The following is a 27887-nucleotide window of genomic DNA, read 5'->3' as shown; positions in this document are numbered from 1 at the left end:
ACCAAAACAAGACAGCAGAAAACAATGCATGGAATAAACTGGATGTTTCTCAGCAGTAATGAAACATAACAAAAAAAAAAAACATCAGCGAATTGACATAGCACAACCAAAGGCTCATCTCTGCATTGGACCAGTTCTTCTTCCCATATTCTCTGTCGACTGCATATTAGACCCAAGTATTTGTGCATAGCTGAGGCCGACATGGCAATTGTGCAGAGAATAAGCAATATATATATATATATATATATATATATATATATATATATATATATATATATATATATATATATATATATATATATACATATATATATATATATAAAAAATCAGCTGTGGACGTTAACAACCTTGGTGTCCTAGAGGCTATTAGTACCACCTCTTAAAGAGAATTCGTGGCATGCCATTGTACCGTACATAGTTAAAAGGAATCTGTCACCAAGTTTTTGTCACCTATTCTGAGAGCAGCGTAATGTAAAAGACAAAGACCCTGATTCCAGCGATGTGTCACTTACTGGGATGCTTGGTGTAGTTTTTATAAAGTAACTGCTTTATCAGCAGGAGATTATCACTAGAGGACTAGTATTTTGCTGCCAGGTAGTCAAGCATATTCTTTGCATAAGTCTGCCTCCACCACTGATTGGCAGCTTTCGGTGTACACTGTGCTTGTGGAAGGATCTGCCAATCAGTGCTGTTTGCAGGGTTATACAGAGCTCAACTTTCAGATAACTGATAGGTCTGAAGCATGATAAAACAGTGATTTTATAAAAAATGACTGCAAGCAGTCCAGTAAGTGACACATCGCTGGAATCAGGGTCTCTGCCCCTACATTATGCTGTACCCAGATGGGATAGCCAAAACCTGCTGACAGATTCCCTTTAAAGTCAGATATGAAACACCGTACTGTAGTAAACCTGCAGCAGTATTCTACTGCCTCCATCCACATCACAACTCGGTGGGAGATAGGAGTGTTACATAAAGAACTTTTTGGAGCTCAGCAGAAATAACTAATGAAATGCATCATGTGGAGACTGAAATCAAGAACACATTGAAGAAGCAAACAAGTAGCAAAAAAAATGAGAATTTCAAGGATAAAAAGTGCTGTCCCATAACATTGTTTGCAGCCAGATTGCCAGTGTTTAATATCGGACGTGATACACAAGGCAATTACGTGAATATGACACTCAGGAATGCAAGGAGATACGTTGACGTTATGGCACAATGCAATATCATTAGTAAGCACGAGTGATATCACTGCCATCTGCCATGCCTCCTTGACCCTAGAGCCCTGGGTCACAGCTTACTCAAGGCACAATCTGGTTTCCCCCATTATCACTAGTCAACCGTAATGGAATATCTTCAGCTCATTAAATGGGTGGTGGGTAGAGTCTGGACCACAGGAATGTCAAAGCTCGGCTATATGGGAAGTCCTTCATATAAGCGCAGAACTGTGCTCCATGCAACGGCTGTCATCACATAGTGGTGGATTCATTGACTTTAGAAGCTTCACATAAACCGTGCAGAGGAAAGGCTATAAAATGGTGTATGGGCATAATGGACATTGACCTCTGGTTGGTAGTTGAAGGTGTCCCTTAACTAATATTGATACAATGAAAAAACGTGAGATTATGTAAAATCCTCATTGTAGATTCTTTCTTACGGTCCGGTTGGAAGTGATTTACCCATCTTAAGTTGGCACCTGCAATCATCTATAGAGAAGCCGTGCAACGTATCACAATAAAACCGCGTGTAAAAGGGAAAGCAGTGAGAGCGGTGTACCAAAACCAGAGCAAGGTAACAGCACAGCGAAATCTGGACAACTACGCCACATTTCCTCTGCACCGCTTTTACACTTGTTCCTCAGTGTCATATTTTAGGTATGCACAAACGCATGTTATAGAGATTTTTCTGCTGCGAAGTCTTGTACATGGACCAACCATGTAACACACTACAAATACCTAAAAAAACAAATAAAATAACAGTTTAACAAAGTAACAGAGTAATGGCTGACTATCCAAATCTAATCACCATTTTCCTAGTTCAATTAAAAAAAAATAAGAGGCAGCAAACAATTAACTACAGTAATATCGATAATATAAGTGTTTATGTCAAATTTGGTGTCACAAATGTCCGACAATTTATGCTTCGATGACTTCTGTATCTAGAGGAGATAGCCAGCTACTATATGTACAGTGGTAATGCCACCTAGATACATGCATGGCATTCTAGTTGTCCCAAAAAAGAGGTTCTGACTTTTTGAATTGCTGTAGTCAACGATACTGAAACTTGAATATCAAGTTAGACATGTTATGGAAACATTACATTCAGTTTTATTGCAAGTAAAAGGGAATTGTACAGAAACCCAATTACCCTTATAGTAAAAGAGCTCATTGGTGCCTTTAGACAGGTCATCATTAACGAACGCCAATCAGCTATATATGAGCTGTCTGGTGCTCGATCAGGCCTGTTTACATAGGAATGACGAACAATAACAAGTACCATGTTATCGACAGCACATCCCAGGCTGTTTACACGGGGTAATGTGCAGCTATTATGTTTCAGGCATAAATATTGTGATCTCCTGATGAATGACCATTTTTGCTCTACAGTTAAAGTAATAATCACCAGCAGGTTTACAAAAGAGGATGATTGGGAACAAGCAATTTCCAATTATCTACTCATCTAAGTGCACCATATGTCTTGAATATTGGTCTGGAGGGCTGGCAGAATCTACAAAACATACCAGTCCTCGTATGAAAATATATTTCCCCTTATTAACTCTTATGACATTTCAGATCTCTAGGATAGTGTGAGCTGATCATTGAGTGAGAGGCGTCTGTATATTATTGGAGGCGAATGAAGCATCACTACCGCTCAGCTGACACCGGTAGCCGCACATTCTCTAAACAGATGGGAGCACCAGCTAGCGACACCCACCGACATCTCTTGAAACTTAAAGAGCCCTTCCATCAACTTTTTCCCCCAAACTTGTGTAAATGTTAGTGTACTGTAGTGTCAGTGTGTTAATGTACTCACCTCCTGCCATCCCCTCTGGTTTCCAGCGCTGTCCCGCTCCTGTTCTGTATGATTTCCCCATTCTTCAGACTATCCAGATCACTTTGTAAAGGAGACTTCCAGCTCAAGCATAACGTATGCCGATGGTGCCTCGTTGTGATCCTCCATAGGCTTACATTGTATAAAGTCACTTTGGGGCACGCAGAGCGCAGTGTGAGCCGGAGAGTCCGCAGGGCGGTGACATCACTCAGAAGAGGAGCGGAACAGCGCTGGAGACGGCAGGTGAGTAAATTAACACACTGACATCACACTGACTTATACATAGATTTAAAGACCCAAAACCGTCATGGATTCATGGGTGTCCTTCTTTAATTGTGGGTAAGCCCTTGCCCTTTAAAGCAAGATGAAGAGCAGCAGTTATGATATAAATGAATATCCCCTGAGAAAACTGGTCCATTGGTGGATTTCAACAGATTAGGCAACGTTTCTGTGTGAAACAAAGCATGTGAGTAAAAATATCCAGCACTAAATCAAATGAGGTTTCTTTCATCTCCAGAAGAATGTCCCTCTGGTTGTATAGACGATAGGTTTTCTCCGAGTGACTTACACCCTGATGTATAGTATAGTCACGGCACCTTTTGTCACATTCATAATGCTGAAAAGGCCAAGATGGAAAACAGACATTCATCTAATATTAGAAGGAAAGAGACAAGTTCCACTTGGAAGATAACCTTGCTAATCTAAGTACTGGCCATACCAAAATTATATGTTGCTCTCTAACAGGAAACCTCTTTACAAGCTGTAATAACAAGTAGGAGGAGCTCAAGATAAGGACCTGCTGAAAAATACGGAACGTTAAAGAACTCAACTCAAAAGGAAGCCAATGATGACTCTGAATAATGATCAAATCCTCGGGAAGGAAAAACTATTGTGATCAAGAGTAGCAGCATTTTCTTCAGCAAGTATTAATAGGAAGAAGGTAGCCTTCCCGGATGTGAAATAGACTAGCTTGCAAATTGTTTTTGACACTAAAAAATATGGTCCATCTAAAACGGTGTCTCAAACTGCACACTTACAACTAAAAAACATTCAAAGCAAAATGCAGGAAAGTTCAGAAAGCAAATGCCCTTGACATTCAATCAGAAACCGGTTTAAACAGTTGTTGGTCAGAAATTGACGAGTCTACAGTGCCATGTTATTGTCCTGTATCACAGTATGGAGCTTCAGCTTCGTAATCATTTGGGAATGGAGTATAGAAGGGTGTGGGGATTTCTCAAAGGCTCCTTTTCCTGAACAGTGTTTTATAGGAGCTGACATCAGATGGGACAAAAAGTGGCTGCTTCAGGGTGATCCATTTTTTAGAAGATGTACATCATCTCCCTTTGGTGTTGAGTAACACAGTGCAAAAATATGGCCACGACTAAAAGCCAATAAAAAATAATAATAATAAAAAAAACAATTATGGTCCTCTATTAGTTATAATTTAGAAATCTTATCACTGCTGAAGCTATTAAAGTTATCTGCCGTCTTCTTCCTCAGGTTTTCTATCCAGCTTGTGCTGCTCAGCATTGTTCTTGCGATGCCCGATGATGACTGAGGCTCATTTAACCGCATGTTTTTACCAGAAGTAATAAGCTCACCGTAGCCTTCCTGGTGAGCAAAAGCATATCCAGATCTCCTGGAGCTAGTTCTATGCACCCTGCGCATATGGTTCGCCAAGGGCTTCCGTTTCTTCTTAGCCTGCTGCAAATACCGAACCTTTTAATGTAACAATATAAAAAGTTATACATTTGTAACACCTTTTTATTAGTTAGCCGGCAGAGATAAAGCCTCCTGCAATGTTGTTCAACACACTGCTTTCTAATTCTATCTATCTACATACGTGTATTGATATTCTCTTTAAAGCGTATCTGTCAACAGGTTTGGCCGATATGAGATACGGCCACAGTCTTTCTAGCCTATTATACAGCATTCTACAATTTCGGTATATCTGCCCCCGACCTAACTTGAAAGATAAGAAAAAGAGCTTGTATTATACTCACCTGCAGGGCGGTCCGGTTCGAGGGGTGTCGCTCTTCTTGATCTGGAGCATCTCTGCTTCTTGCTTTCTGTGGATGACGAGTCCCTATGTCAACCACACAGTCTCCTCGGCATCGCGTTCTTGCACAGGAATACTTCTATTCCATGACTAGGGTAGAGCAAAGTACTGCAATGGGCTGGGCTCTCTGACCTTTCCCAGCGCCTGCAGTACTTTGCTCTGCCGTTAACAGGGCAGAGAAGTACGCCTGCGCAAGAACGGGATGCTGGGGAGACTGTGTGGAAGACGTAGACGCGTCATTCACACGAAGCAGTAGGAGGACGTTGATCGTAAGAAGAAGGAAAGGCGCTGGACCAATAGTGACACCCATCAGACCAGACCGCCTTGCAGGCGAGTATAAGACCTCTTTTTCTTATCTTTTGGCCAGTTTGGGGGCTTATATACAGCACTATAGAATGCTGTAGATCAGGCCTGAATGGCGGTGGTCTTATCTCATATGAGTCAAACCTGGTGACAGGTTCTCTTTAAGGAAACTCTCCCTTTGTACCAAGCTCAGAAGTGCTTCATGAAAGTAAGCAGCTGAGTGTACTGTATAAAGATAGCCAAATATATAATAATAAAACATTGGCTAAGCAAAAAATATTTAACATATTAAAATGTGTCATAAATAAGTAGTTTAATACTGGTATAAAATTAATAACATACAGGGCATGTTTAATCATATTGTAAAAATCATTTCTTATGATTAAACATTCTAAGAAGGTACAAATCTACAAGCCAAAATACAATCTGGACCAGACTTCTACTTTAGGGAGATATAAAAAGTTGCATCTTGATACAACAAACCACTGCTGCCCTTAAAGAAAGTGAATAGAAAAACTGCTTATGTTCACCTTTTTCCCATTTAAAGGGAACCTGTCACCCCCAAAATCGAAGGTGAGCTAAGCCCACCGGCATCTGGGGCTTATCTACAGCATTCTGGAATGCTGTAGAAAAGCCCCCGATGAATCCTGAAAGATGAGAAAAAGAGGATAGATTATACTCACCCAGGGGCGGTCCCGGTCCAGTTCTGGTCCGATTGGCGTCGCGGTCCGGTTCGGGGCCTCCTATCTTCTTATGATGACGTCCTCTTCTTGTATTCACGCTGCGGCTCCGGCGCAGGCGTGCTTTGTCTGCCCTGTTGAGGGTAGAGCAAAGTGCTGCAGTGCGCAGGTGCCGGGAAAGAAAAGAGAGGCCCAGTGCCTACGCACTGCAGTACTTTGCTTTGCCCTCAACAGGGCAGACAAAGTACGCCTGCGCCGGAGCCGCAGCGTGAAGACAAAAAGAGGACGTCATCGTAAGAAGATAGGAGGCCCCGGACCGGACCGTGACGCCCATCAGATCGGACCACCCCTGGGTGAGTATAATCTAACCTCTTTTTCTCATCTTTCAGGATACATCGGTGGCTTATCTACAGCGTTACAGAATGCTGTAGATAAGCCCCTGATGCTGGTGGGCTTAGCTCACCTTCGATTTTGGGGGTGACAGGTTCCCTTTAAAGGGAATCTGCCATGAGGATCAGCCATCCGAAGCCATCTATACGAACTTGTAGGTCAAAGGAAGCTGAATAAAATGATACCTTGATATCTGTGATCCGCTGTCTTATTCCAGAGAAATCAACATTTTTCTTGATATGTAAAGGAGCTTTATATCTCCCTGTGAATCTGCCTTCAGAGTTTATTTTAAATGAAACGGGATGTTACCAGTGTGAAACATGTAATGACTGACAGTCTGCTCTCCTGATCTCACTGCAGAGCTGTGTGTGGCTAGAACACAGTACAGCAGAGCTCAACTTTGTCTCAGTAAAAACACATTTGCAGCAGCAGCTCTCCTCTCTTAGGGCAGTTAGCTCTGCTGTATAGCTGTGCCTGATTCCAAATAACACAGTACAGCAAAGTTGAACCTTGTCTCATTAAAAACTCCTCTGCAGCTCAGCTCGGTTTGGCTGTACTGTCCTTCCCCCCAAGCTGGCTGCCTGTGAGATGAAAGTTAAAGCACTATGAGAAAACAACTGCAGCTGCAAATGTGTTTGTAATGAGACCAAGCTCAGTTCTACTTTACTGTGTTATTTATAATCAGGCACAACTCTGAAATGAGATGGGGAGAGCATACTGTCAGTCATTAGTTGGTTAACACTAGTAACGCCTCCTTTTATTTAAAATATTTATTTAAAATAAAACAACAATGGAGGTGTACATTTTTCAACTTCCACTCCACTCAATTGTATATGGGAGTGCCGGGAAAAGTGGAGTACAGCATTTGGCTATTTCAAGCAATCCTATAAACAATGAATGGAGCAGAGGTCAAGCATGTGAATTCAAGAGAGCTGCAGAGCTCCATTCTCAGGATTGGTCGGTGTCCCAGCGGATGAGCAAGTTATCCCCTATCCCCTTTAATTATGGATAAAGGGAAGTTCAACAAATGACTAATATTATATGTTTCAATTCCTTCCCAATAGAATTCTTATTCACTAATTATTTCTAAAAAATTACATAAATGATAACGTATTGTAGTGGTTGTCTGATCTATAAATATATAAATATATAATAGAGGCAAGATATATCATACATGTTCGATAGCTGAAGGTCACAAAAGAGGGACAAGCATCTATCTTGGGAATGGGGCCAAATATTATCTGTCAGTAATGAAAAGGTGGCTGACAGGACAACTTCTTTAAGGGAAACCTATCTCTAGATTGGTGTGGGCAGCATAAATCAGCCTAGCTCCCCACTCCAGGTGATTGACTTGACAAGTTTCTCCCATATGTGTACATCATAAACCAACTTATGCTCCAGATCATTTCTTTCAGTTTTGCTTTATCATAAGGAGATACTTGTCCATCGCCTGGAGCGCCTCTCCTGGCCAACTCTTCAAGTGTCTCAATGAAAAGAAATCCCTGGCAATAATTATGCAGCAGGCTATTACGCATGCTGTCCTTGGTTTGGGCAGCATGAGTGAAGTGACAGGGTCCCTTTAAGTAGCAGTTTGGCCCTGGCCAAACTTATAGTCAAAATCCACATTTCTGGAAACAAAAGCGGTTTTAATGTGAAAGGTCAAGCGAAAATAATCTAAATGATAATATAAGCAGTACAAACATTGTTTTACCTACCTTATCACTGAGTGTTGGTGTTAAATCCACCTTCAAAAATCGGAATGTCAGCACCGGCATGACACAAATCACAGTGGTCAGGAATATTACCAACCAAACACTTTTTTGACTTAGGGAATTTCTGGCATTTCCTATTGAAAAAAAAATATATATATAAATTTATATGACCAACAACGTTCATTGTCCATTAGGTTTGCCAGAAACTAGTACAGAAAGACACCAATTTATATTCTTAAGTAAAGTTAGCCATAAAGCAAAAAAAAACAACAACAACAATCTAACACCAAAACAAAAAAGCTTTATATATGGCTATATATTAATCAAGATACTTTTTATTATAATAAAAGAAATTAAAAAAAGTAACAAGAAAACCACAGATACAGAAAAGTTCTGGGTGGGTACACCTGGGAGTATGATAGTTTTACAATGTAATATTATATACGCAGCCAGTTACAGAAATTGTCCATGACACATACGTATCTCATCATATGTATTACTAATAGCCATATCACTGCAGAGGTAAAGAAAAATCCTCAACATATCAACAGAAAATAACAGCATACCGTCGCAGTATCACACACCATAATACAAACAGATCCTCATAATACACAGCAAAGTTGCAAAAAACATAAAAGTGTGTGTGTATATATATATATATATATATATATATATATATATATATATATATATATATATATATATATATATATATATATATGTCTAGTAAACAGGAGCACCTCCTCGGGTTCTTCTTCTACCTTGGTTTATTATTCTATAGACAGCTTTTCTAAATACTCTTATATTTGACACTTAGGTGTACCTTATTTAGCTGTTGCTGAAGTGATGTGCATAACAGACCAATTCACAGGTGCTCCCCTTTACTAGATACCTAGCACAGGAAGGAACATTTAAAGGGGCTATCTGGGATTTTTAATCAAGCAAGTACGTTGCTAACCAGCTGCTTGTTCTGTCCAGCGCCGATCTTGGCTGGCTCAGACTGGTCACGGACTACTTCTGCCAGCAATTCTGCTGCTTAATTTGACCCAACAGAGCAGCCCATAAATAGAGAAAAGAGGTAGAACTCAACGGGTACGCTTCCTAAAAGTAGATAAACGCAACCAAATCTAACAACCGAGTGAAAACACAGGACCCGTTGAAGTGCAGGAGGAGTGTTCGTTCATCCACTCTTCTCCCCGTCTCCATACTTTTAAAGGATATGCAATAAAGGTTTATTTACAAGAACGGTGAGTGCCACCTTTTTCTCTAATTATGGACTTTGATGTGTTGTATTTTCCCTGGTGAGCGCAATGTTCCCGCTGTTTAACGGTACAGTTCCACTGATTACATAGGCATTAACAATAGCAATAGATGATTTTGGTGCCCTTTTTATTCTTTCTCAGCTTCATTAACAGAGCAGTTGTTCCTTTTCCGGTCTGCTTTGTGGATGGGGTGTCACTGCTAATGTCATGCTGATTGACAGCTCTCTGCAGTCAGGTAGCAGTGCTGTCAATCAGCATGACGTCGACTGTGACACCCTGCAGACAGACCAGAAGAGACAAAGCTGCTCCACAGTAACATAGTTACAAAGGCCGAAAAAAGACATTTGTCCATGGACGTCAACAGAAGATGCAGATTCGCCAGCAGGAATGGAACGTAACCACACAGAGGTGGCAGAGTCTTTATCCCCACAAATAATATCTAAAAGTCCAGGCTAAACCTTTAACAACGTAGTGGCCAAGTGAAGCGATTTTCGATGGAATAAACTACATCTAGCAAGATCAATGCTATAGCCGATGGAGCTTCATACTCATACTGTGTAAACTCCAGAAAAAAATCTACTTTAGATCTTACCAACAAAAGGGAAATGACTGGGAAAAATATCAAAAATTCCATCTCCATGCATGGCAAATAGGATGGAGAAGTACACGGCCAGGCTGCCCCAGATGAAAAAATGGTTTATAGCTGTCCAGTAGCTGGTGTCCAGACCAATCTGTAAGACAATCACACCACATATCAGGGATGTCTGAAAGAACATTATTCATTTAAATTATTATGAAATGTCAGCAAACAATATAGAAATTGCCATTCTGGATTTTACTAACAATTTATAGGAATCAGCCTGCACTCTACGATCAGGAAGCTGTAGGGAGGGGGCTTGTATTTTGGTCTCTACTATGCCAAACAAGAATGATTCTCAAAATGTCATGTTACACATTTTTAAGTATAAGGTGTTGTGCCACCATGATGACTATATTTATTAAGAAAATTGCATTTGTGACCTTTTTTCAATTTAGTCCTATTAAAAATAATGCATAGCTCTAAATATACAGTATTTGTTTTATCATAAGAATGTTGCCTATAGATTTAGTAATACTGCCTGCCTGTCTTATGGCTTTTTATGTGTAACTGTTACTATAGTGGTGCTTGAAAGTTTGTGAACCCTGCAGAATTTTCCATAAACTTGATCTTAAACTACATTAGTAGTAGATAAAGACAACCAAATCTAACAAACAAGTCAAAAATAATAAACGTGTCTTTTTTTGAGGAAAATGATCTACCATTACATTTGGGAGTGGCAGAAGTAAGTGAACCTTTGCTTTCAGTAACTGGTGTGACCCCCTTTTTCAGAAATAACTGCATCGAAACATTTCCAGTAACTGTAGATTAGTCCTGAACATTGGCTTAGAGGAATTTGTCTTCTACAAGTTTAACCCTGTTATGTTGGTGCGTTTTCTCTCATGATCTGCTTGTTTCCGGTCCTCCCACAACATAAGATCAGGATTTGACTTGGCCATTTCAAAACTTTAACAGGGAATCTGTCAGCAGGTTTTGCCATTTAATCTGAGAGCAGCATTATATAGAGGAAGAGAGCCTGATTCCAGAGATGTGTCACCTGTGTGCTGTAGTTTAAATTCAATCAGTGTTTTATCAGAAAGAGATTATCACTGCAGGACTAGGTGTCGCGTGCTAGGAATTCCAGCTAAGCTGTGTAACCCTGCACCCACCACTGATGGGCAGCTTTCTGACAATATACAGCGGTGTGGCAGGGATTATATTATTATACACAGGTCAGCATTCTGACCACTGCTACATCTACAGCAGGAAAAACAAGAATTCTATCGAAATTATATCAAGCAGCCCAGTAATTGACACATCACTGGAATCATGCTTTCTGCCCCTACATTATGCTGCTCTCAGATTGCTTCTTTACCAATCTTTTTTCTTTAGAATTTATTGGTATAATTCAGAATTCATTGTTCAATCAAAGATGGCAAGTCCTGGTGCTGATGCAGGAAAACAGACCCAAAAGATGACATTATCACCACTTTGTTTTACAGATGGTAATAGTTATTTATGCTGATCATTTAAACAAAAAAACTCTATTTTGAACTCATCCATCCACTAAACATTGTTCTAATAGTCTTCTGTCTTGTCCATGGGATCTTTAGTTGTTTTTGGGCAGAAGAGCCTTTTTCCATGCAATCCTGCCATGCACACCTTTGTTAATCAGTGTACTCCTGATGGTGGTGACGATGGACTCATGAACATTAACACTAGCAAACTGAGAGAGGCCTTTATTAGCTTAGAGGGTTATCTTGGGTTCCTTAACCCCTTCAAGTCAAGACCATTTTCAGTTTTTGCTTTTCCTCCCCTTCTTCCAAGAGCCATAACTTTTTCATTTTTCCATCAATATTGCCATAGCAGAGCTTGATGTTTTTGGAAGGAGTTGCACTTTTCAATGTCATCTTTGATTTTACCATATACAGTGGGTGCGGAAAGTATTCAGACCCCTTTAAATTTTTCACTGTTTCATTGCAGCCATTTGGTAAATTCAAAAAAGTTCATTTCTTTCACATTAATGTACACTCTGCACCCCATCTTGACTGAGAAAAACCCAGAAATGTAGAAATCTTGAGATTGTTGATATTTTTCAACAATTTTGGTTCTCAAGCTCTCAGAGATTTTTCTTCTCTTTCTGTACTCAATGCTTAGTGTGGCACACACAATGCAAGGATAGAGTTAACTTCTCTCACACTTTTCATCTACTTTCAGGCGTGATTTTAATATTGCCCATACCTGTTACTTGCCACAGGTGAGTTTGAACCAGCATCACATGCTTGACAGTTGTTTACCCACAATTTTGGGAAGGTGTCAACAATTTTGTTCGGCCTACTTTTGGGGTTTTGCGTGAAATTAGGTTTAATTTGCCTTTTTTTCTCAGTTTTTTTTGTGTTGTTCCAATACACACAAAAGAAATAAACATGTGTATAACAAAATGTGTAATTGCAATAATTTTCTGGGAGAAATACCTAATTTTCTGGAACAATTATAAGGTGCCAACACTTTTCAGCCATGACTGTATGAAAACTAACATTGGTTTGTCTACAAAGAAACTTTGCACTGGCCCATGTAAGAGAACTTTTGAAGCAGGCCCATGTAAATGTGCCTTAAGACAACTAGACATAATGTCCTGTACTGTAACAAGAAATCTGTGAAAAAAATATTACAAAAGGAGATCTTACCTGGACACTGACAACAATAACTAAACTTGTAGCAACAGTGACGGCAAAAGACTGATAGTCTGATATATGTTTTCCATCTTCACCGGCTGTGTTAAAAAATGCCCCAAAAGGTATAAAGAAAAGGGCAAAAGAAGTAAAAATGCCATGTAATACGCAAATAAAAAAACGACGCTTGTTGAACAACAGATTCAGCTGGCCCGGCTCATACAATTTAGTGTAGTCCATACAGTTCTGCTCATTCACATCCTACAAACAGATAAATGCATAAAGTATGTTAGTGTAAATTAGATTCTCTTTATTTTATATAGAAATTATATTTTATACTTGTATTATTCACATACGCTCGGTCAAATTGCACGTGAAATTGGCCATGCCCAAACTTGCACTTTGTGCTGTCTTGAAAAAGAAATGCAAATAAGTTGGTGCCAAATTCTTACCTGATCAAAGAGTCCCATGGCTAGTACAGGAAGTGAGGTGTACACAATATTGAACAGGGTAATGAACCACTGGTCATAGACGGTCTGGAAAGAAAAGAAGGGAATGGAAGTTGTCATATTTCATAGCAATGAGCAGGAACACAAATGGTCATGTGCGTGAGATTATCTCCTGCGTACACGATCTGACAGATGTGCTGGAGTCATGCTGGGTTTAGACTGCACCTCTACCAGATAATTTGGGAAAGGATTTTCACCAGTTTTCTGGTAAGAATATACTGAAAAAGAAGGAATTCAAGCTAAAACCCATATTTATGAAGATTCTGAACCACTTTGTCTGAACATATTAATGTTACAGACTGTCAGTTACTCTGGATTTCCAGCCTAATGCAAGCTTACCCCTAAGGACCGGTTCACACTTAGAGGCCTTTGTAAGTGTTGTTGCAAATTCTGTCATTTTTTAAAGTGAAACTATGGACATCCAATCAGAAACCAGATGAACTCCATTATAGCCGACAGGGTCCATCTGGCACCATTTGTGCCAGTTATAGGACAGGTCCTTTCCTGCCGTTCTAATTTCCTGTTCCTATAAGGCTGTGTGCCGACAATAAGATTTTGTGCAATCTGAAGTCCGATCATTCCCTATGAGGTCATCAAGCATTGTACTTGACTTTTTCCAAAATCCAAATAAAGATTCAACAAGACATGAGAGCCAGGAGGGCCTGAATCTTTATGTGTGATTTTGGGGGGAAGAATTCAAAAGAACATGGTCATCTGGTGTAATGGGTGACTGTGTGACTAGACCTGGAACTCTGATTTTCTGGGAAATAGGACGCAGTTGAGCTATATGTGTGATTCACATTTCGGCAGGATAGCAGGTTCTGCTCGAGTAGAACTCGTACCTGGTTACGTTGTTATCTGTATTTTTTTATGGTCTGAATACATACAAAATGTTTGGGCCCAAGTCCTTATGTGTAAGGGTAGGTTTAAGAAACTCTGAGGGGTGGGGGGGATTTTGTTTGGTTAAGGGGAGGGATTTCTCCTTAGAATAGGTCATCAATGTCTGATGAGCTGGGATCTAACACCTGGCAACCCCGGCAATCAGCTGTTCATATGAAGAGGAGGTGGATGTGCAGTACAAAGCCATGGCCACTACAAGGAGGCGGCCAAGCTCTGAAAGTAACTACTTCCGGCCTGCGGCCGCCGATAACAGCTGATCGGCGGGGGTATCTGGTGTTGGACCCCGGCCAATCAGACATTGATGACCTATCCTAAGATAGGTGATCATTGTAAAAGTAGTGGACAACCTCTTTAAAGGGAATCTGTCACCTCATTTTGGCCCTATAAACTGCGGCCACCGCCATCAGGGGCTTATCTACAGCATTCTGTAACGCTGTAAATAAGCCCCGATGTAACCTGAAAGATGAGAAAAACAAGTAAGATTATACTCACCTGGGGGGCGGTCCGGTGCGGTCCGATGGGCGTCGCGGTCCGGGTCCTGCGTTTGCCATCTTCATAAGATGTTGTTCTCTTCTTTGCTTCCTGTCGCGGCTCCTGCGCAGGTGTACTTTATCTGCCCTGTTGAGATAAAGTACTCCTGCGCCGGAGCGTGAAGACAAGAATAGGACGTCATTGCATGAAGATGGGAGCGCCGGACCCGGACCGCGACGCCCATCGGACCGGACCGCAGAAGACTGCCCCCTGGGTGAGTATAATCTAACTTGTTTTTCTCATCTTTCAGGTTACATCAGGGGCTTATCTACAGCATTCTGTAATGCTGTACATAAGCACCTGATGTCGGTGGCCGCAGCTTATAGGGCCAAAATTAGGTGACAGATTCCCTTTAAGAGCCAGGCACTCTTCGGGCTGGAAATGTAATCCATTTTGACTCAAACGTATTAATTGTAATAACGTAACGGGGAAATTGGTGGAATTCTTTGACACTAATATAGGTTCTGCACACATTAATGTAGTTTGCGATACCATGAAGGCGTGCTAATATATGAAATGAAAACAGTGAAGGATAACTCCCAGAAAAAGTGACACTGGCTTTGGAAGAAAGGGTGCAGGAGACTGAAATAACATTTATAAAATATAAAAACCCTGAGAAAATTAGGCCGTGGAAAAAGTTATAAAAGCAACTACGATAATTTTAACTTGAACAAGTGAATTATAAGCGGATGTTTCTAGAACAGCAATTTTAAGAGAAGGGGAGACCACTGGTCATTTAACCCATTTCCGACATTGGGCATAATAGTACGCCCACGTCGAACTCCCTTCCTTTGATGTGGAATCCGGTGGTGAGCCCACATCTTTCCTGACACATGTCAGCTGTTTTGAACAGCTGACATGTGCCTGGCACAGCCGAGGGTGCAATCGCGATCCACCCGCGGCTATTAACACATTAAATGTCGCTGTCAAACTCTAACAGTGGCATTTAACAAGCGCTTCTGGCAATCGCGCCGGAAAGCCGCCCACCAGTGACCCAGTCACGTGATCGTGGGTCACCAGTGGGTTGGCATGACAACCAGAGGTCTCCTGGAGAGCTTTATGGTTGTCACTGCCGGCTTGTGTGAGCGCCGCACAGTGGTTGGCGCTCATAGCAAGTGAGTAACTCAGCTACATATAGGCGATCTGATCATCATCTATATGTAGCTGAGCCGATCGGATTATGGCAGCTTCTAGTCTCCCATGGAGACTATTGAAGCATGCCAAAAGTGAAAAAAAAAAAGTTTTTAAAAATATATAAAAAATATATAAAAGTTCAAATTGGTATTGCCGTGTTCAGAATCGCCCGATCTATCGATAAAAAAAAAGGATTAAACTGATCGCTAAAAGGCGTAGCGAGAAAAAAAAAGTCCAAACGCCAGAATTACTTTTTTTCGGCGCCGCGACATTGCATTAAAATGCAGTAACGGGCGATCAAAAGATTGTATCTGCATCAAAATGGTATCATTAAAAACGTCAGCTAGGCACGCAAAAGATAAGACCTCACCCAGCCCAAGATCACGATAAATTGAGACGCTATGGGTATCAGAAAATGGCGCAATATATATATATATATATATATATATATATATATATACACTCACCGGCCACTTTATTAGGTACACCTGTCCAACTTCTTGTTAACACTTAATTTCTAATCAGCCAATCACATGGCGGCAACTCAGTGCATTTAGGCATGTAGACATGGTCAAGACAATCTCCTGCAGTTCAAACCGAGCATCAGTATGGGGAAGAAAGGTGATTTGAGTGCCTTTGAACGTGGCATGGTTGTTGGTGCCAGAAGGGCTGGTCTGAGTATTTCAGAAACTGCTGATCTACTGGGATTTTCACGCACAACCATCTCTAGGGTTTACAGAGAATGGTCCGAAAAAGAAAAAAAATCCAGTGAGTGGCAGTTCTGTGGGCGGAAATGCCTTGTTGATGCCAGAGGTCAGAGGAGAATGGGCAGACTGGTTCGAGCTGATAGAAAGGCAACAGTGACTCAAATCGCCACCCGTTACAACCAAGGTAGGCCTAAGAGCATCTCTGAACGCACAGTGCGTCGAACTTTGAGGCAGACGGGCTACAGCAGCAGAAGACCACACCGGGTACCACTCCTTTCAGCTAAGAACAGGAAACTGAGGCTACAATTTGTACAAGCTCATCGAAATTGGACAGTAGAAGATTGGAAAAATGTTGCTTGGTCTGATGAGTCTTGATTTCTGCTGCGACATTCGGATGGTAGGGTCAGAATTTGGCGTAAACAACATGAAAGCATGGATCCATCCTGCCTTGTATGGAGCATCTTTGGGATGTGCAGCCGACAAATCTGCGGCAACTGTGTGATGCCATCATGTCAATATGGACCAAAATCTCTGAGGAATGCTTCCAGCACCTTGTTGAATCTATGCCACGAAGAATTGAGGCAGTTCTGAAGGCAAAAGGGGATCCAACCCGTTACTAGCATGGTGTACCTAATAAAGTGGCCGGTGAGTGTATATATATATATATATATATATATATATATATATATATATATATATATATATATATATATATATATATTTTTTTTTTTTTTAAAACAAAGTTTGGAATTTTTTTTCATTACTTAGATAAAAAAAAGAACCTAGACATGTTTGGCGTCTATGAACTCATAATGATCTGGAGAATCATAATGGCAGGCCAGTTTCACCATAATAATAATAATTTTTATTTATATAGCGCCAACATATTCCGCAGCACTTTACATTATAGAGGGGACTTGTACAGACAATAGACATTACAGCATAACAGAAATCACAGTTCAAAACAGATACCAGGAGGAATGAGGGCCCTGCTCGCAAGCTTACAAACTATGAGGAAAAGGGGAGACACGAGAGGTGGATGGTAACAATTGCTTTAGTTATTTGGACCAGCCATAGTGTAAGGCTCGGGTGTTCATGTAAAGCTGCATGAACCAGTTAACAGCCTAAATATGTAGCAGTACAGACACAGAGGCTATTAACTGCATAAAGTGTATGAGAACATGATGCGAGGAACCTGATTATGATTTTTTTTTTGTTGTTGTTTTTTTTTAATCATCACCACCATCTAGTGAACCTAGTAAAAAAGTCAAACAAAAAAAGTGTGGGATTGCACTTTTTTTGCAATTTCACCGCACTTGGAATTTTTTTCCCGTTTTCTAGTACACGTCATGGTAAAACCAATGGTGTCGTTCAAAAGTGCAACTCGTCCTGCACAAAACAAGCCCTCACATGGCCATTTTGACCAAAAAAATAAAAAAGTTATGGCTCTGGCAAGAAGGGGAGCAAAAAATGAAAATACAAAACCAAAAATACCTCTGGTCGTTAAGGGGTTAATGGCCAAGCTAGCACAGCCTCAAAAGGAAAGTGCACTTACTTACCAACAAAGGGATTTGGAAGGAAATGTTAACACCCGAACTTCTGAAATACTGCAGACTCTGCATAGCTTTTATTAAGATCTATACTCTTCTATGGTCAATTACTCACAGGGTTACCTCTCGGAATATCTAGGTGGGATTGGCTTCCATTCTTTAGGGGATAGAGATAGGGAATTTCTAGAAATATTTCCCTTCCAATTATAATGGAAACGAGAGATTTGGGTCCATTTCCAGCCTTAGATAAATTGGTCAAAAAAATTTGCTCTACTTTCTTTGGATAATAGGGATGGGTTAGTTCTGGATAATATATCAAATATCACAGTAGTTCAGAAATTAAATATCTTGGTGTCCACATTACAAGACCAAGAAGGATTTTATACCCCTAAATTTGTATCATTTGGTGTTTAAGCCAAGGCATAGCATAAGTGCTTGAAGAAAACTACCTTTGTCTGCTCTGGGTAGAACAAATCTCATCAAAATGTGCCTTATGCCGTGTATCTTATATACAATGCACAACTCCCCATTTTGGATTCCCAAATTTTGGTTCAGGAAAATGCATAACATCCTTAAAAATCTGGTATTGAAAGAGGAATTCCTAGAATTAAACTTGAAAAGCTACAGCTACCCAAAGATCAGGGGGGGATTAGGGCTGACGCACACATGGGGGTACCTTCTTGGCCTCCCAATTTCAGTAGTTTAGATGATGAGCTCTGAAGGGAACATAGGATGCGGGGGCATTAGTGTTGAAATTTTAGGGGGGAGGTCAAAACTTGTTGGAACTCTTGGAATTCCATAAATTTAACATCAATTGAACATGCTGCCCCACTCTATTCCTGATACACAAAATCTGGTGGACCTGTAAAAAGCGGTGGGGAACACACAATTACTCCTATTAGGAATAACACGGGCTTGAGAGAATTAGATAATTTGGAGGGGTTCGGGGAATGGAAAAGACGGAGTTTGAAATATCTGTAAAAATCAGGGCTGGGGCGTGCTGGGTTTCCTACAGGAGTCTCCTGTTCGTAATGATTCCCAGACTTTTTAGCTGGCTGCCTGCCTCTTATCTCTGCCAGTTGTAGCGCTACTCAGTTTGGTGTGCGTTTCCGCTGTGCTTTGAGTTTTAGTATTCTGATCTTTGCTGACCGACCTTGGATTATTTATTGACCACCCGTTTGCCTTGCCCCTTTGTCTTGGTCCGCTACCTACCTAGGGGCCTGCATAAAAAAGAGATTAAAAAATAAATAAACTGTGCTTTATCACATCGTTGGGAAGCCGAGTTAAAATTCCATAGCCACATGCAGGCCTGATTACTGCCACACCTGATCTCAATCAAGAAATCACTTCAATAGGACCTACATGACAAAGTGAAGTAGACCAATAAATCTTCAAAAGCTATGCCGTGATCCCAAGAAATTCTGGAACAAATGAGAAATAAAGTAATTGAGATCTAATCTGTCAGTCTGGAAAAGGTTATAAAGGCATTTCTTGGGCTTTGGCACTCCAGCAAACCACAGTCAGAGCCATTATCCACAAATGATGAAAACATGGAACATTGGTCAACCTTCCCAGGAGTGGCCAGTAGACCAAAATTACCGTAAGGGTGCAGCGATGACTCATCCAAGAGGTCACAAAACCCCACAACAACATCCAAAGAACTGCAGGCGTCACTTGCCTCAGTTAAGGTCAGTGTTCATGACTCCACCATAAGAAAGCGACTGGGCAAAAATGGCCTGCATGGCAGAGTTCCAAGATGAAAACCACTACTAAGCAATAAGAATATAAAGGCTAGTCTCAGTTTTTCTAGAAAAAATCTTGATGATCCCAAGACTTTTGGGAAAATACTCTGTGGACTGACGAGACAAAAGTGTAACTTTTTAGAAGGTGTATGACCCATTACATCTGACATAGAAGTAACAGCATTTCAGAAAAGGAACATCATGCCAACAGTGAAATATGGAAGTGTGATGGTCTGGGGATATTTTGCTGCTTCAGGACCTGGAAGACTTGCTGTGGCAAATGGAACCATGAATTCTGCTGTCTACCTAAAAATCCTGAAGGCGAATGTCCGGTCATCTGTTCGTGACCTCAAACTGAAGCGAACATGGGTAATGCAGCAGAACGATGATCCAAAACACAATAGCAAGTCCACCTCTGAATGGCTTAAGAAAAACAAAATTAAGACTTTGGAGTAGCCTACTCAAAATACTGACGTTAATTTGATTGAGATGCTGTGGCATGACCTTAAAAAGGCGGTTCATGTTTGGAAACCCTCCAATGTGGCTGAATTACAACAATTATGCAATGATTGAGTGGGCCAAAATTCTGCCAGAGCGTTGAAAAAGACTCATTGCCAGTTTTCGTAAACGCTTGATTGCAGTTGTTGTTGCAAAGGGTGGACCAACCAGTTATTAGGTTTAGGGGGCAATCACTTTTTCACACAGGGATCTGTAGGTTTGGATTTATTTTTCCTTTAATAATACCTTCATTTAACCCCTTCACGCCGCGGCCCTTTTTCGTTTTTGTTTTTCGCTCCCCTCCCTCCCAGAGCCATAACTTTTTTATTTTTCCTTCAATATGGTCATGTGAGGACTTATTTTTTGCGGGAGGAGTTGTACTATTGACCGACACCATTGGTTTTACCATGTCTTGTACTAGAAAATGGGAAAAAAATTCCAAGTGTGGTGAAATTGCAAAAAAAGTGCAATCCCACACTGGTTTTTTGTTTGGCTTTTTTGCTAGGTTCACTAAATGCTAAAACTGACCTGATATTATAATTCTCCAGGTTATTACGAGTTCATAGACACCTAACATGTCTAGGTTATTTTTTATCTAAGTGGTGAAAAAAAATTCAAAACTTTGCTAAAAAAACCCCACAAAAAAACGCCATTTTCCGATACCCGTAGCATCTCCAGTTTTCGTGATCTGGGGTCGGGTGAGGGCTTATTTTTTGCTTGCCGAGCTGACATTTTTAACGATACTACTTTTTGTGCAGATACGTTCTTTTGATCGCCCGTTATTGTATTTTAATGCAATGTCGCGGCGACCAAAAAAAAACGTAATTCTGGTGTTTCTAATTTTTTTCTCGTTACACTGTTTAGCGATCAGGTTAATGCTTTTTCTTTACTGACAGATCGGGCGATTCTGAACATGGCGATAACAAATGTGTAGGTTTGATTTTTTTATTGTTTTATTTTGGATGGGGCGAAAGGGGGATGATTTAAACTTTTATATTTTTTTTATTTTTTTTCATATTTAAAAAAAATAGAATTAGTCTTACCAGTAATTTGGTTTCTAGGAACCTTCCATGACAGCCACTTGTCTTCCCCGCCCTAATAGGGGACAGGAACACAAAGAGGTTAAATACCCCTCCCCTTCCTGCAACCACCAGTGTTTTCCTGGACACTAGCATGTATAATTACCACGAAAATGCAGGAATCATCCAATAAGAAAAAATATCAGATAGGGAGGGAAATTAGTGCTGTCGTGGAAGGTTCCAAGAAACCGAATTACCGGTAAGACTAATTCTATTTTCTCTAGTCACCTTCCACGACAGCCACTTCGGAGTAATACCAACAGCTAATTTCTCTAGGGAGGGATCACGGCCTGCAGAACTCGTCTGCCAAATGTTAAGTCCCTATTGAAATTTAGCCTGTAATGTCTGGTGAACATGTGGATGGACGACCAGGTGGCGGCTCTGCATATCTGCTCTGATGAAACATTCCCCCTCTCTGCCCATGATGTTGCCATAGCCCGGGTAGAATGTGCCTTCAGAGAAGCAGGTGGATCAAGTTTCTGTGATGAGTAAACCAGGCAAAAAGACTGTTTGATCCAATTCACGATCGTGTTCTTTGCCGCCTTTTTGCCTTTGTTCCGGCCTGAGAACTGGATAAATACATTCTGATCGATTCGCCAGGCTTCAGTCTGCCGTCAGTAAGATAAAACCACCCTGCAGACGTCAAGGGTGTGAAAGGTCTCTTCTTTAGGGTTGGAGGGGATTGGGCAGAATGAGGGTAGCACAATATCCTGATCCCTGTGAAAATCTGAGACCACTTTAGGAAGAAAGGACTGATCTAGTTTCAGTATAATGCTATCCGTAGTGAATATCAGATAAGGTTCCTGTATCGACAGGACCTGCAACTCCCCTATACATCTTAGCCGTAGTGATCGCGACTAAAAAGACTGTTTTGAGGGTTAAGTTGTTTATAGTCATAGATTCAAGGGGTTCAAATGGATCTTGAGTTAGATCATTAAGAATGATATTGAGGTCCCAAGGCGGCACCTTACTACGGAGTCTAGGACACATCCTGGATACTGAAATCATAAAGCGTTTGATCCAGCGGTGGCCGGCTAAGTCTAGATCAAAAAAGGTGCTAAGGGCTGATACTTGCACTTTGAGTGTGCTAGGGGTAAGGCCCATTTCTAATCCCTTCCGTAAGAAATCTAAGACCCGTGCTATATTGGGATGAAAGGGGTCTGGGGTTTCTGGGAAACACCAGGACGTAAACCTTTTCCAGACCTTGGCATAGATGGCATTGGTCACTGGCATTCTGCTTTTTTGAGGGTTTGGACTACTTTATCCGAGAGTCCCCTGGCTCTTAAGATTTTGGCCTCAGTAACCATGCCGTTAGGTTCAGCTTGTGTAGATCCGGATGTAGTAGGGGACCTTGGTGAAGGAGGTCGACTTTCTGAGATAGAAGCCAGGGACCTTCTAGGGCCATGTCCAGTAGGGCACTGTACCAGCTACTCCCGGGCCACAGTGGTGCGATTAGGATTGTGGTAACTCGGTCTGTACTGATTTTCTGCAGCGTCTTCGCCAGCATGGGGATGGGTGGAAAAGCATATGCGAGGTTGAACTTCCACAGCTGTGAGAACGCATCTATTCCTTGAGCCCTATCCGAGTGATAGAGGGAGAAGAATGTCTCCGTCTTTGCATTTTGTCCGTTGGCAAACAGGTCCACTTCTGGGATTCCCCACCTTGAGTTTAGGGACATGAACACAGTTTGGTCCAGACACCACTACCCTAGATGTATGTTTTTCCAGCTGAGATAGTCTGCCTGAGTATTGTCTACTCCTCTGAGATGTACCGCTGTGACTGACAGAAGGTTCTTCTCTGCCCAGGAAAAGATTCTTGCTGCTATCTCCTTTAGACTGGCGTACTTTGTTCCTCCCTGGTGTCGCAGGTAGGCCACTGTGGTCATGTTGTCCGAATAAATTCGAACGTGGTGATTTTGGATCAACACAGATGACGCATTTAGAGCTTCTTCTGCGGCTTTTAGTTCCCTTAGGTTCGAGGAACTGCTGCTGATGTCTGATGGCCATCGTCCCTGAAAGTGGTAACTGTCTACCACTGCACCCCAGCTCCGTTTGCTGGCATCTGAAAGGAGTGTCTTCAGGGGAAGCTGGTCCCAGCAGACCCCTTTTGAAGATTTTGGTAATCCAACCACCACTTTAGAGCCGATTTTACGTGGCCGGGGAGAAAGATCCTTTGAGTCAATGGGACCTGTCCCTTCCTGGAATGTAGGAGCACGTAGGTCTGAAGAGTTCGTGTGTGAGCCTGAGCCCAGGAAACTGCGTGGATGCATGCAGTCAGGGAACTTAGAGCAGACATTGACTCCTTGAGGGTCGGTGCTCGCTGGTCTCTGAATCTTGTTATTTTCTGGACAAGATCGATCTGACGATCTCTGGGTAGAAACGATGTTCTTTCTTTTGAGTTCAGAATAACCCCCAGAAACTTTCTCCTTGTGGAGAGACGGATTGCTGATTTTTCTAGATTCGGGATCCAGCCCAGGGATCTTAATATCTCCAGGGTCTTTGTCACGTCCGTCTCTAGACGGGGATAGATGGTGCCATGATGAGGAAGTCGTCTAAATATGGGACTATGCATATTCCCTGGCGACGGATGAAGACCATGGCTTCTGCCATGATTTTTGAAAGAATCCGTGGAGCTGAAGAGATGCCGAAGGGTAGGACGCTGAATTGGAAATGTTTGATTTGCTGCCCCTGAGAGACTGCGAATCTGAGGAATTTCCGGTGTTCTGGGTGGATTGGCACATGGTAGTACGCATCCCTCAGATCCACTGTCGCCATTACCCAATTATGCCCGATGAGGGGAATTCATGACCTGATTGATTCCATTTTGAACGAAGCGGACAGATTCGTTTAATGGTTTTAGGTTTATAATGATTCTGTTTTTCCCCGGCGGTTTTGTTACCAGAAAGAGATGTGAATAATGGCCACGTCCTTACTCCAGTTTTGGCACCTGTGAGATCAAATTTGACTGGAGCAGACTTTGTAGATCTCTTAATAAGGAGTTTTGGAGGTGTGGGGTTTGTAGGGAGATTATTTTCAAGTATTGTGGGGGAGGTCTCTCGAATTCTATTTTTAGTCCATCTCGTATGGTAAGAAGGACCCATTGATTTGCAGAGATGGACTGCCACTGGGTGAAAAAGAGTGAGGGTCGACCCCCCGACCGGAGCAGCATCATTGTTTATCTGGGGTCTATTGAGTCTGTGGGACAAGGATTATCCTGCCCTTGCCTCCTTTGTGGTAACTCCAGCTCCCTATTTTGCCTTTTCCCCTATAATCCCTTTGTGAAGATGGGTTACGGGAGGGATGAAAAAAACGATTCTTAGGGTTTCTTTGTTCAGGGAGCGATTTCTTTTTATCCGCTGCCTTATCCAGGATATCATCCAGAATGGGACCAAATACATGATGGCCCTGGAAGGGGATGCAGCATAACTTGGACTTGGAGATGTAGTCACCTCCCCAGGATTTTAACCAGAGTGCTCTCCTGGATGAGTTGGAGAGGACGGCAGCTTTTGCGGCTACACGGACGGACTCAGCAGAGGCATCAGATAGGAATCCTGTTGCTTTTTGCAGCAGGGGTAGGGCGTCTAGGATCTCCTCTCTTGGGGTGCCCTGTGCCAAATGATTCTCAAGCTTGCGTAACCAGATGAACAAGGATCTAGCCATGCATGTGAAGGGTATGTTGGTCTTTACTAAATTTGTGGAGGTGTCCCAGGACTTTATTAGCAAGCTCTCTATCTTTCGATCCATTGGATCTTTGAGCTGGGAAGAGTCCTCAAAGGGAAGGACCATTTTCTTACTCTGGGCACCTGCACATCAACTTTCGGGGTTTCCCATAAGGAGTTATCTCCGTCCAAGGGGAAACAGTTTTTCAGTTCTGAGGGGATGTTAAGACATTTTTCAGGGAGACCCCAAACATGAAGAATTAAATCCCGAATATTTTTATGTACAGGAAACCCCTTTTGATCTTTGGGCTTTAACCCTTCAAACATCTCGTCCTGTACAGTAGGCTTAATTTCCTCATCCTCTACCTCCATGGTGCCTCTTACTATATTAATTAGATCACCCATATCCTCAGAATTAAAGTAATATTTTTTGTTCTCTGATTTAGGGGTGGGGGTGGTAGTGGAACATTCATTCTCCCGAACGTCCTCCGAACCCGAGGATTGAATTTCCCCTGAGTCTGAGTCAGACTCTACTGGGGCCTTTTTCCTCTTTTTGGGAGTAGGTGGATGAGGTACCGGAGTCTGGGAGAGGTTAGCCATGGAAGACTGGACCTCCTGCTTAATAAAGGATTTTATGCTATCCAGAAGGACTGCTCAGTGCGTAGATTTGATATGTTTGGATGTGACGGTCAGTTTTTTCAAATGTATTGTCTAGCCTTCTGACTGAGCACTCCGCCTCCTAGTCACAAGTGTCTTAATTGCAGCAGGTCCAGTACCCCTCCACAGAGAAGGAGAATGTTAGTCTCATGAGAGGTTTTCATAGGTGCCCATTCACATGGAGACGTTTATTCTCAGCAAGGAAGGATAGTGCAGGACCTGGTATAAGAGAGATGCCGTAAAGTGGCTACCAGGTACACATAAAATTGGCCTTTTTTATGCGCTAAACGCTCTCATTTTTCATATTTTTAGTGCAGTAATGCAGTTCAATTTCTGTGTTTCATTTTTTCATGTGTTAGCGCTGCAGTGTGCTGCCTTTTTTGCTTGACTGCTCAGTGCGTAGGACCTCATCTGTACAGGACTGGCAGAGCTTTTTCCCATATGTAGATGGGAGTCTGGTTGCACACACTTTGCATTTGCGGCTTGTCTTTCTAGGGTCAGAGACCTTTTCTCCCTAAAAGAGAGAAAAAGGTTTGCTTAAGCCGCTTGAATGTATATATATATATATATATATATATATATATATATATACAGTGGGGCAAAAAAGTATTTAGTCAGTCAGCAATAGTGCAAGTTCCACCACTTAAAAAGATGAGAGGCGTCTGTAATTTACATCATAGGTAGACCTCAACTATGGGAGACAAACTGAGAAAAAAAAATCCAGAAAATCACATTGTCTGTTTTTTTAACATTTTATTTGCATATTATGGTGGAAAATAAGTATTTGGTCAGAAACAAAATTTCATCTCAATACTTTGTAATATATCCTTTGTTGGCAATGACAGAGGTCAAACGTTTTCTGTAAGTCTTCACAAGGTTGCCACACACTGTTGTTGGTATGTTGGCCCATTCCTCCATGCAGATCTCCTCTAGAGCAGTGATGTTTTTGGCTTTTCGCTTGGCAACACGGACTTTCAACTCCCTCCAAAGGTTTTCTATAGGGTTGAGATCTGGAGACTGGCTAGGCCACTCCAGGACCTTGAAATGCTTCTTACGAAGCCACTCCTTCGTTGCCCTGGCGGTGTGCTTTGGATCATTGTCATGTTGAAAGACCCAGCCACGTTTCATCTTCAATGCCCTTGCTGATGGAAGGAGGTTTGCACTCAAAATCTCACGATACATGGCCCCATTCATTCTTTCATGTACCCGGATCAGTCGTCCTGGCCCCTTTGCAGAGAAACAGCCCCAAAGCATGATGTTTCCACCACCATGCTTTACAGTAGGTATGGTGTTTGATGGATGCAACTCAGTATTCTTTTTCCTCCAAACACGACAAGTTGTGTTTCTACCAAACAGTTCCAGTTTGGTTTCATCAGACCATAGGACATTCTCCCAAAACTCCTCTGGATCATCCAAATGCTCTCTAGCAAACTTCAGACGGGCCCGGACATGTACTGGCTTAAGCAGTGGGACACGTCTGGCACTGCAGGATCTGAGTCCATGGTGGCGTAGTGTGTTACTTATGGTAGGCCTTGTTACATTGGTCCCAGCTCTCTGCAGTTCATTCACTAGGTCCCCCCGCGTGGTTCTGGGATTTTTGCTCACCGTTCTTGTGATCATTCTGACCCCAAGGGGTGGGATTTTGCGTGGAGCCCCAGATCAAGGGAGATTATCAGTGGTCTTGAATGTCTTCCATTTTCTAATTATTGCTTCCACTGTTGATTTCTTCACTCCAAGCTGGTTGGCTATTGCAGATTCAGTCTTCCCAGCCTGGTGCAGGGCTACAATTTTGTTTCTGGTGTCCTTTGACAGCTCTTTGGTCTTCACCATAGTGGAGTTTGGAGTCAGACTGTTTGAGGATGTGCACAGGTGTCTTTTTATACTGATAACAAGTTTAAACAGGTGCCATTACTACAGGTAATGAGTGGAGGAAAGAGGAGACTCTTAAAGAAGAAGTTACAGGTCTGTGAGAGCCAGAAATCTTGATTGTTTGTTTCTGACCAAATACTTATTTTCCACCATAATATGCAAATAAAATGTTAAAAAAAACAGACAATGTGATTTTCTGGATTTTTTTTCTCAGTTTGTCTCCCATAGTTGAGGTCTACCTATGATGTAAATTACAGACGCCTCTCATCTTTTTAAGTGGTGGAACTTGCACTATTGCTGACTGACTAAATACTTTTTTGCCCCACTGTATATATATATATATATAT

At 41.7% G+C, this 27887-nt stretch overlaps 1 protein-coding gene across 4 annotated transcripts in view; it reads right to left on the bottom strand.

Annotated features, from left to right (window-relative positions):
- Positions 1 to 282: 282 nt before the first annotated feature.
- ATP8B4 (ATPase phospholipid transporting 8B4 (putative)) overlaps positions 283 to 27887 on the bottom strand; it is a 327013-nt gene continuing 299408 nt past the window's right edge. For all 4 annotated transcript variants that reach the window (XM_077263705.1, XM_077263703.1, XM_077263704.1 and 1 more), the window contains 5 exons: positions 13159 to 13242; positions 12722 to 12967; positions 10050 to 10188; positions 8199 to 8329; positions 283 to 4770 (listed from right to left, as the gene is read on the bottom strand). In XM_077263705.1, coding sequence (XP_077119820.1) covers positions 4489 to 4770; positions 8199 to 8329; positions 10050 to 10188; positions 12722 to 12967; positions 13159 to 13242 — 882 coding nt within the window. In that variant the 3' untranslated portion in view covers positions 283 to 4488. The remainder of the gene's footprint in view (positions 4771 to 8198; positions 8330 to 10049; positions 10189 to 12721; positions 12968 to 13158; positions 13243 to 27887) is intronic.

The sequence above is a fragment of the Ranitomeya variabilis genome, chromosome 5 (assembly GCF_051348905.1).
Source record: "Ranitomeya variabilis isolate aRanVar5 chromosome 5, aRanVar5.hap1, whole genome shotgun sequence".
In the NCBI taxonomy this organism is placed as follows: Eukaryota; Metazoa; Chordata; class Amphibia; order Anura; family Dendrobatidae; genus Ranitomeya; species Ranitomeya variabilis.
This window is presented reverse-complemented; position numbering and strand designations above follow the sequence as displayed.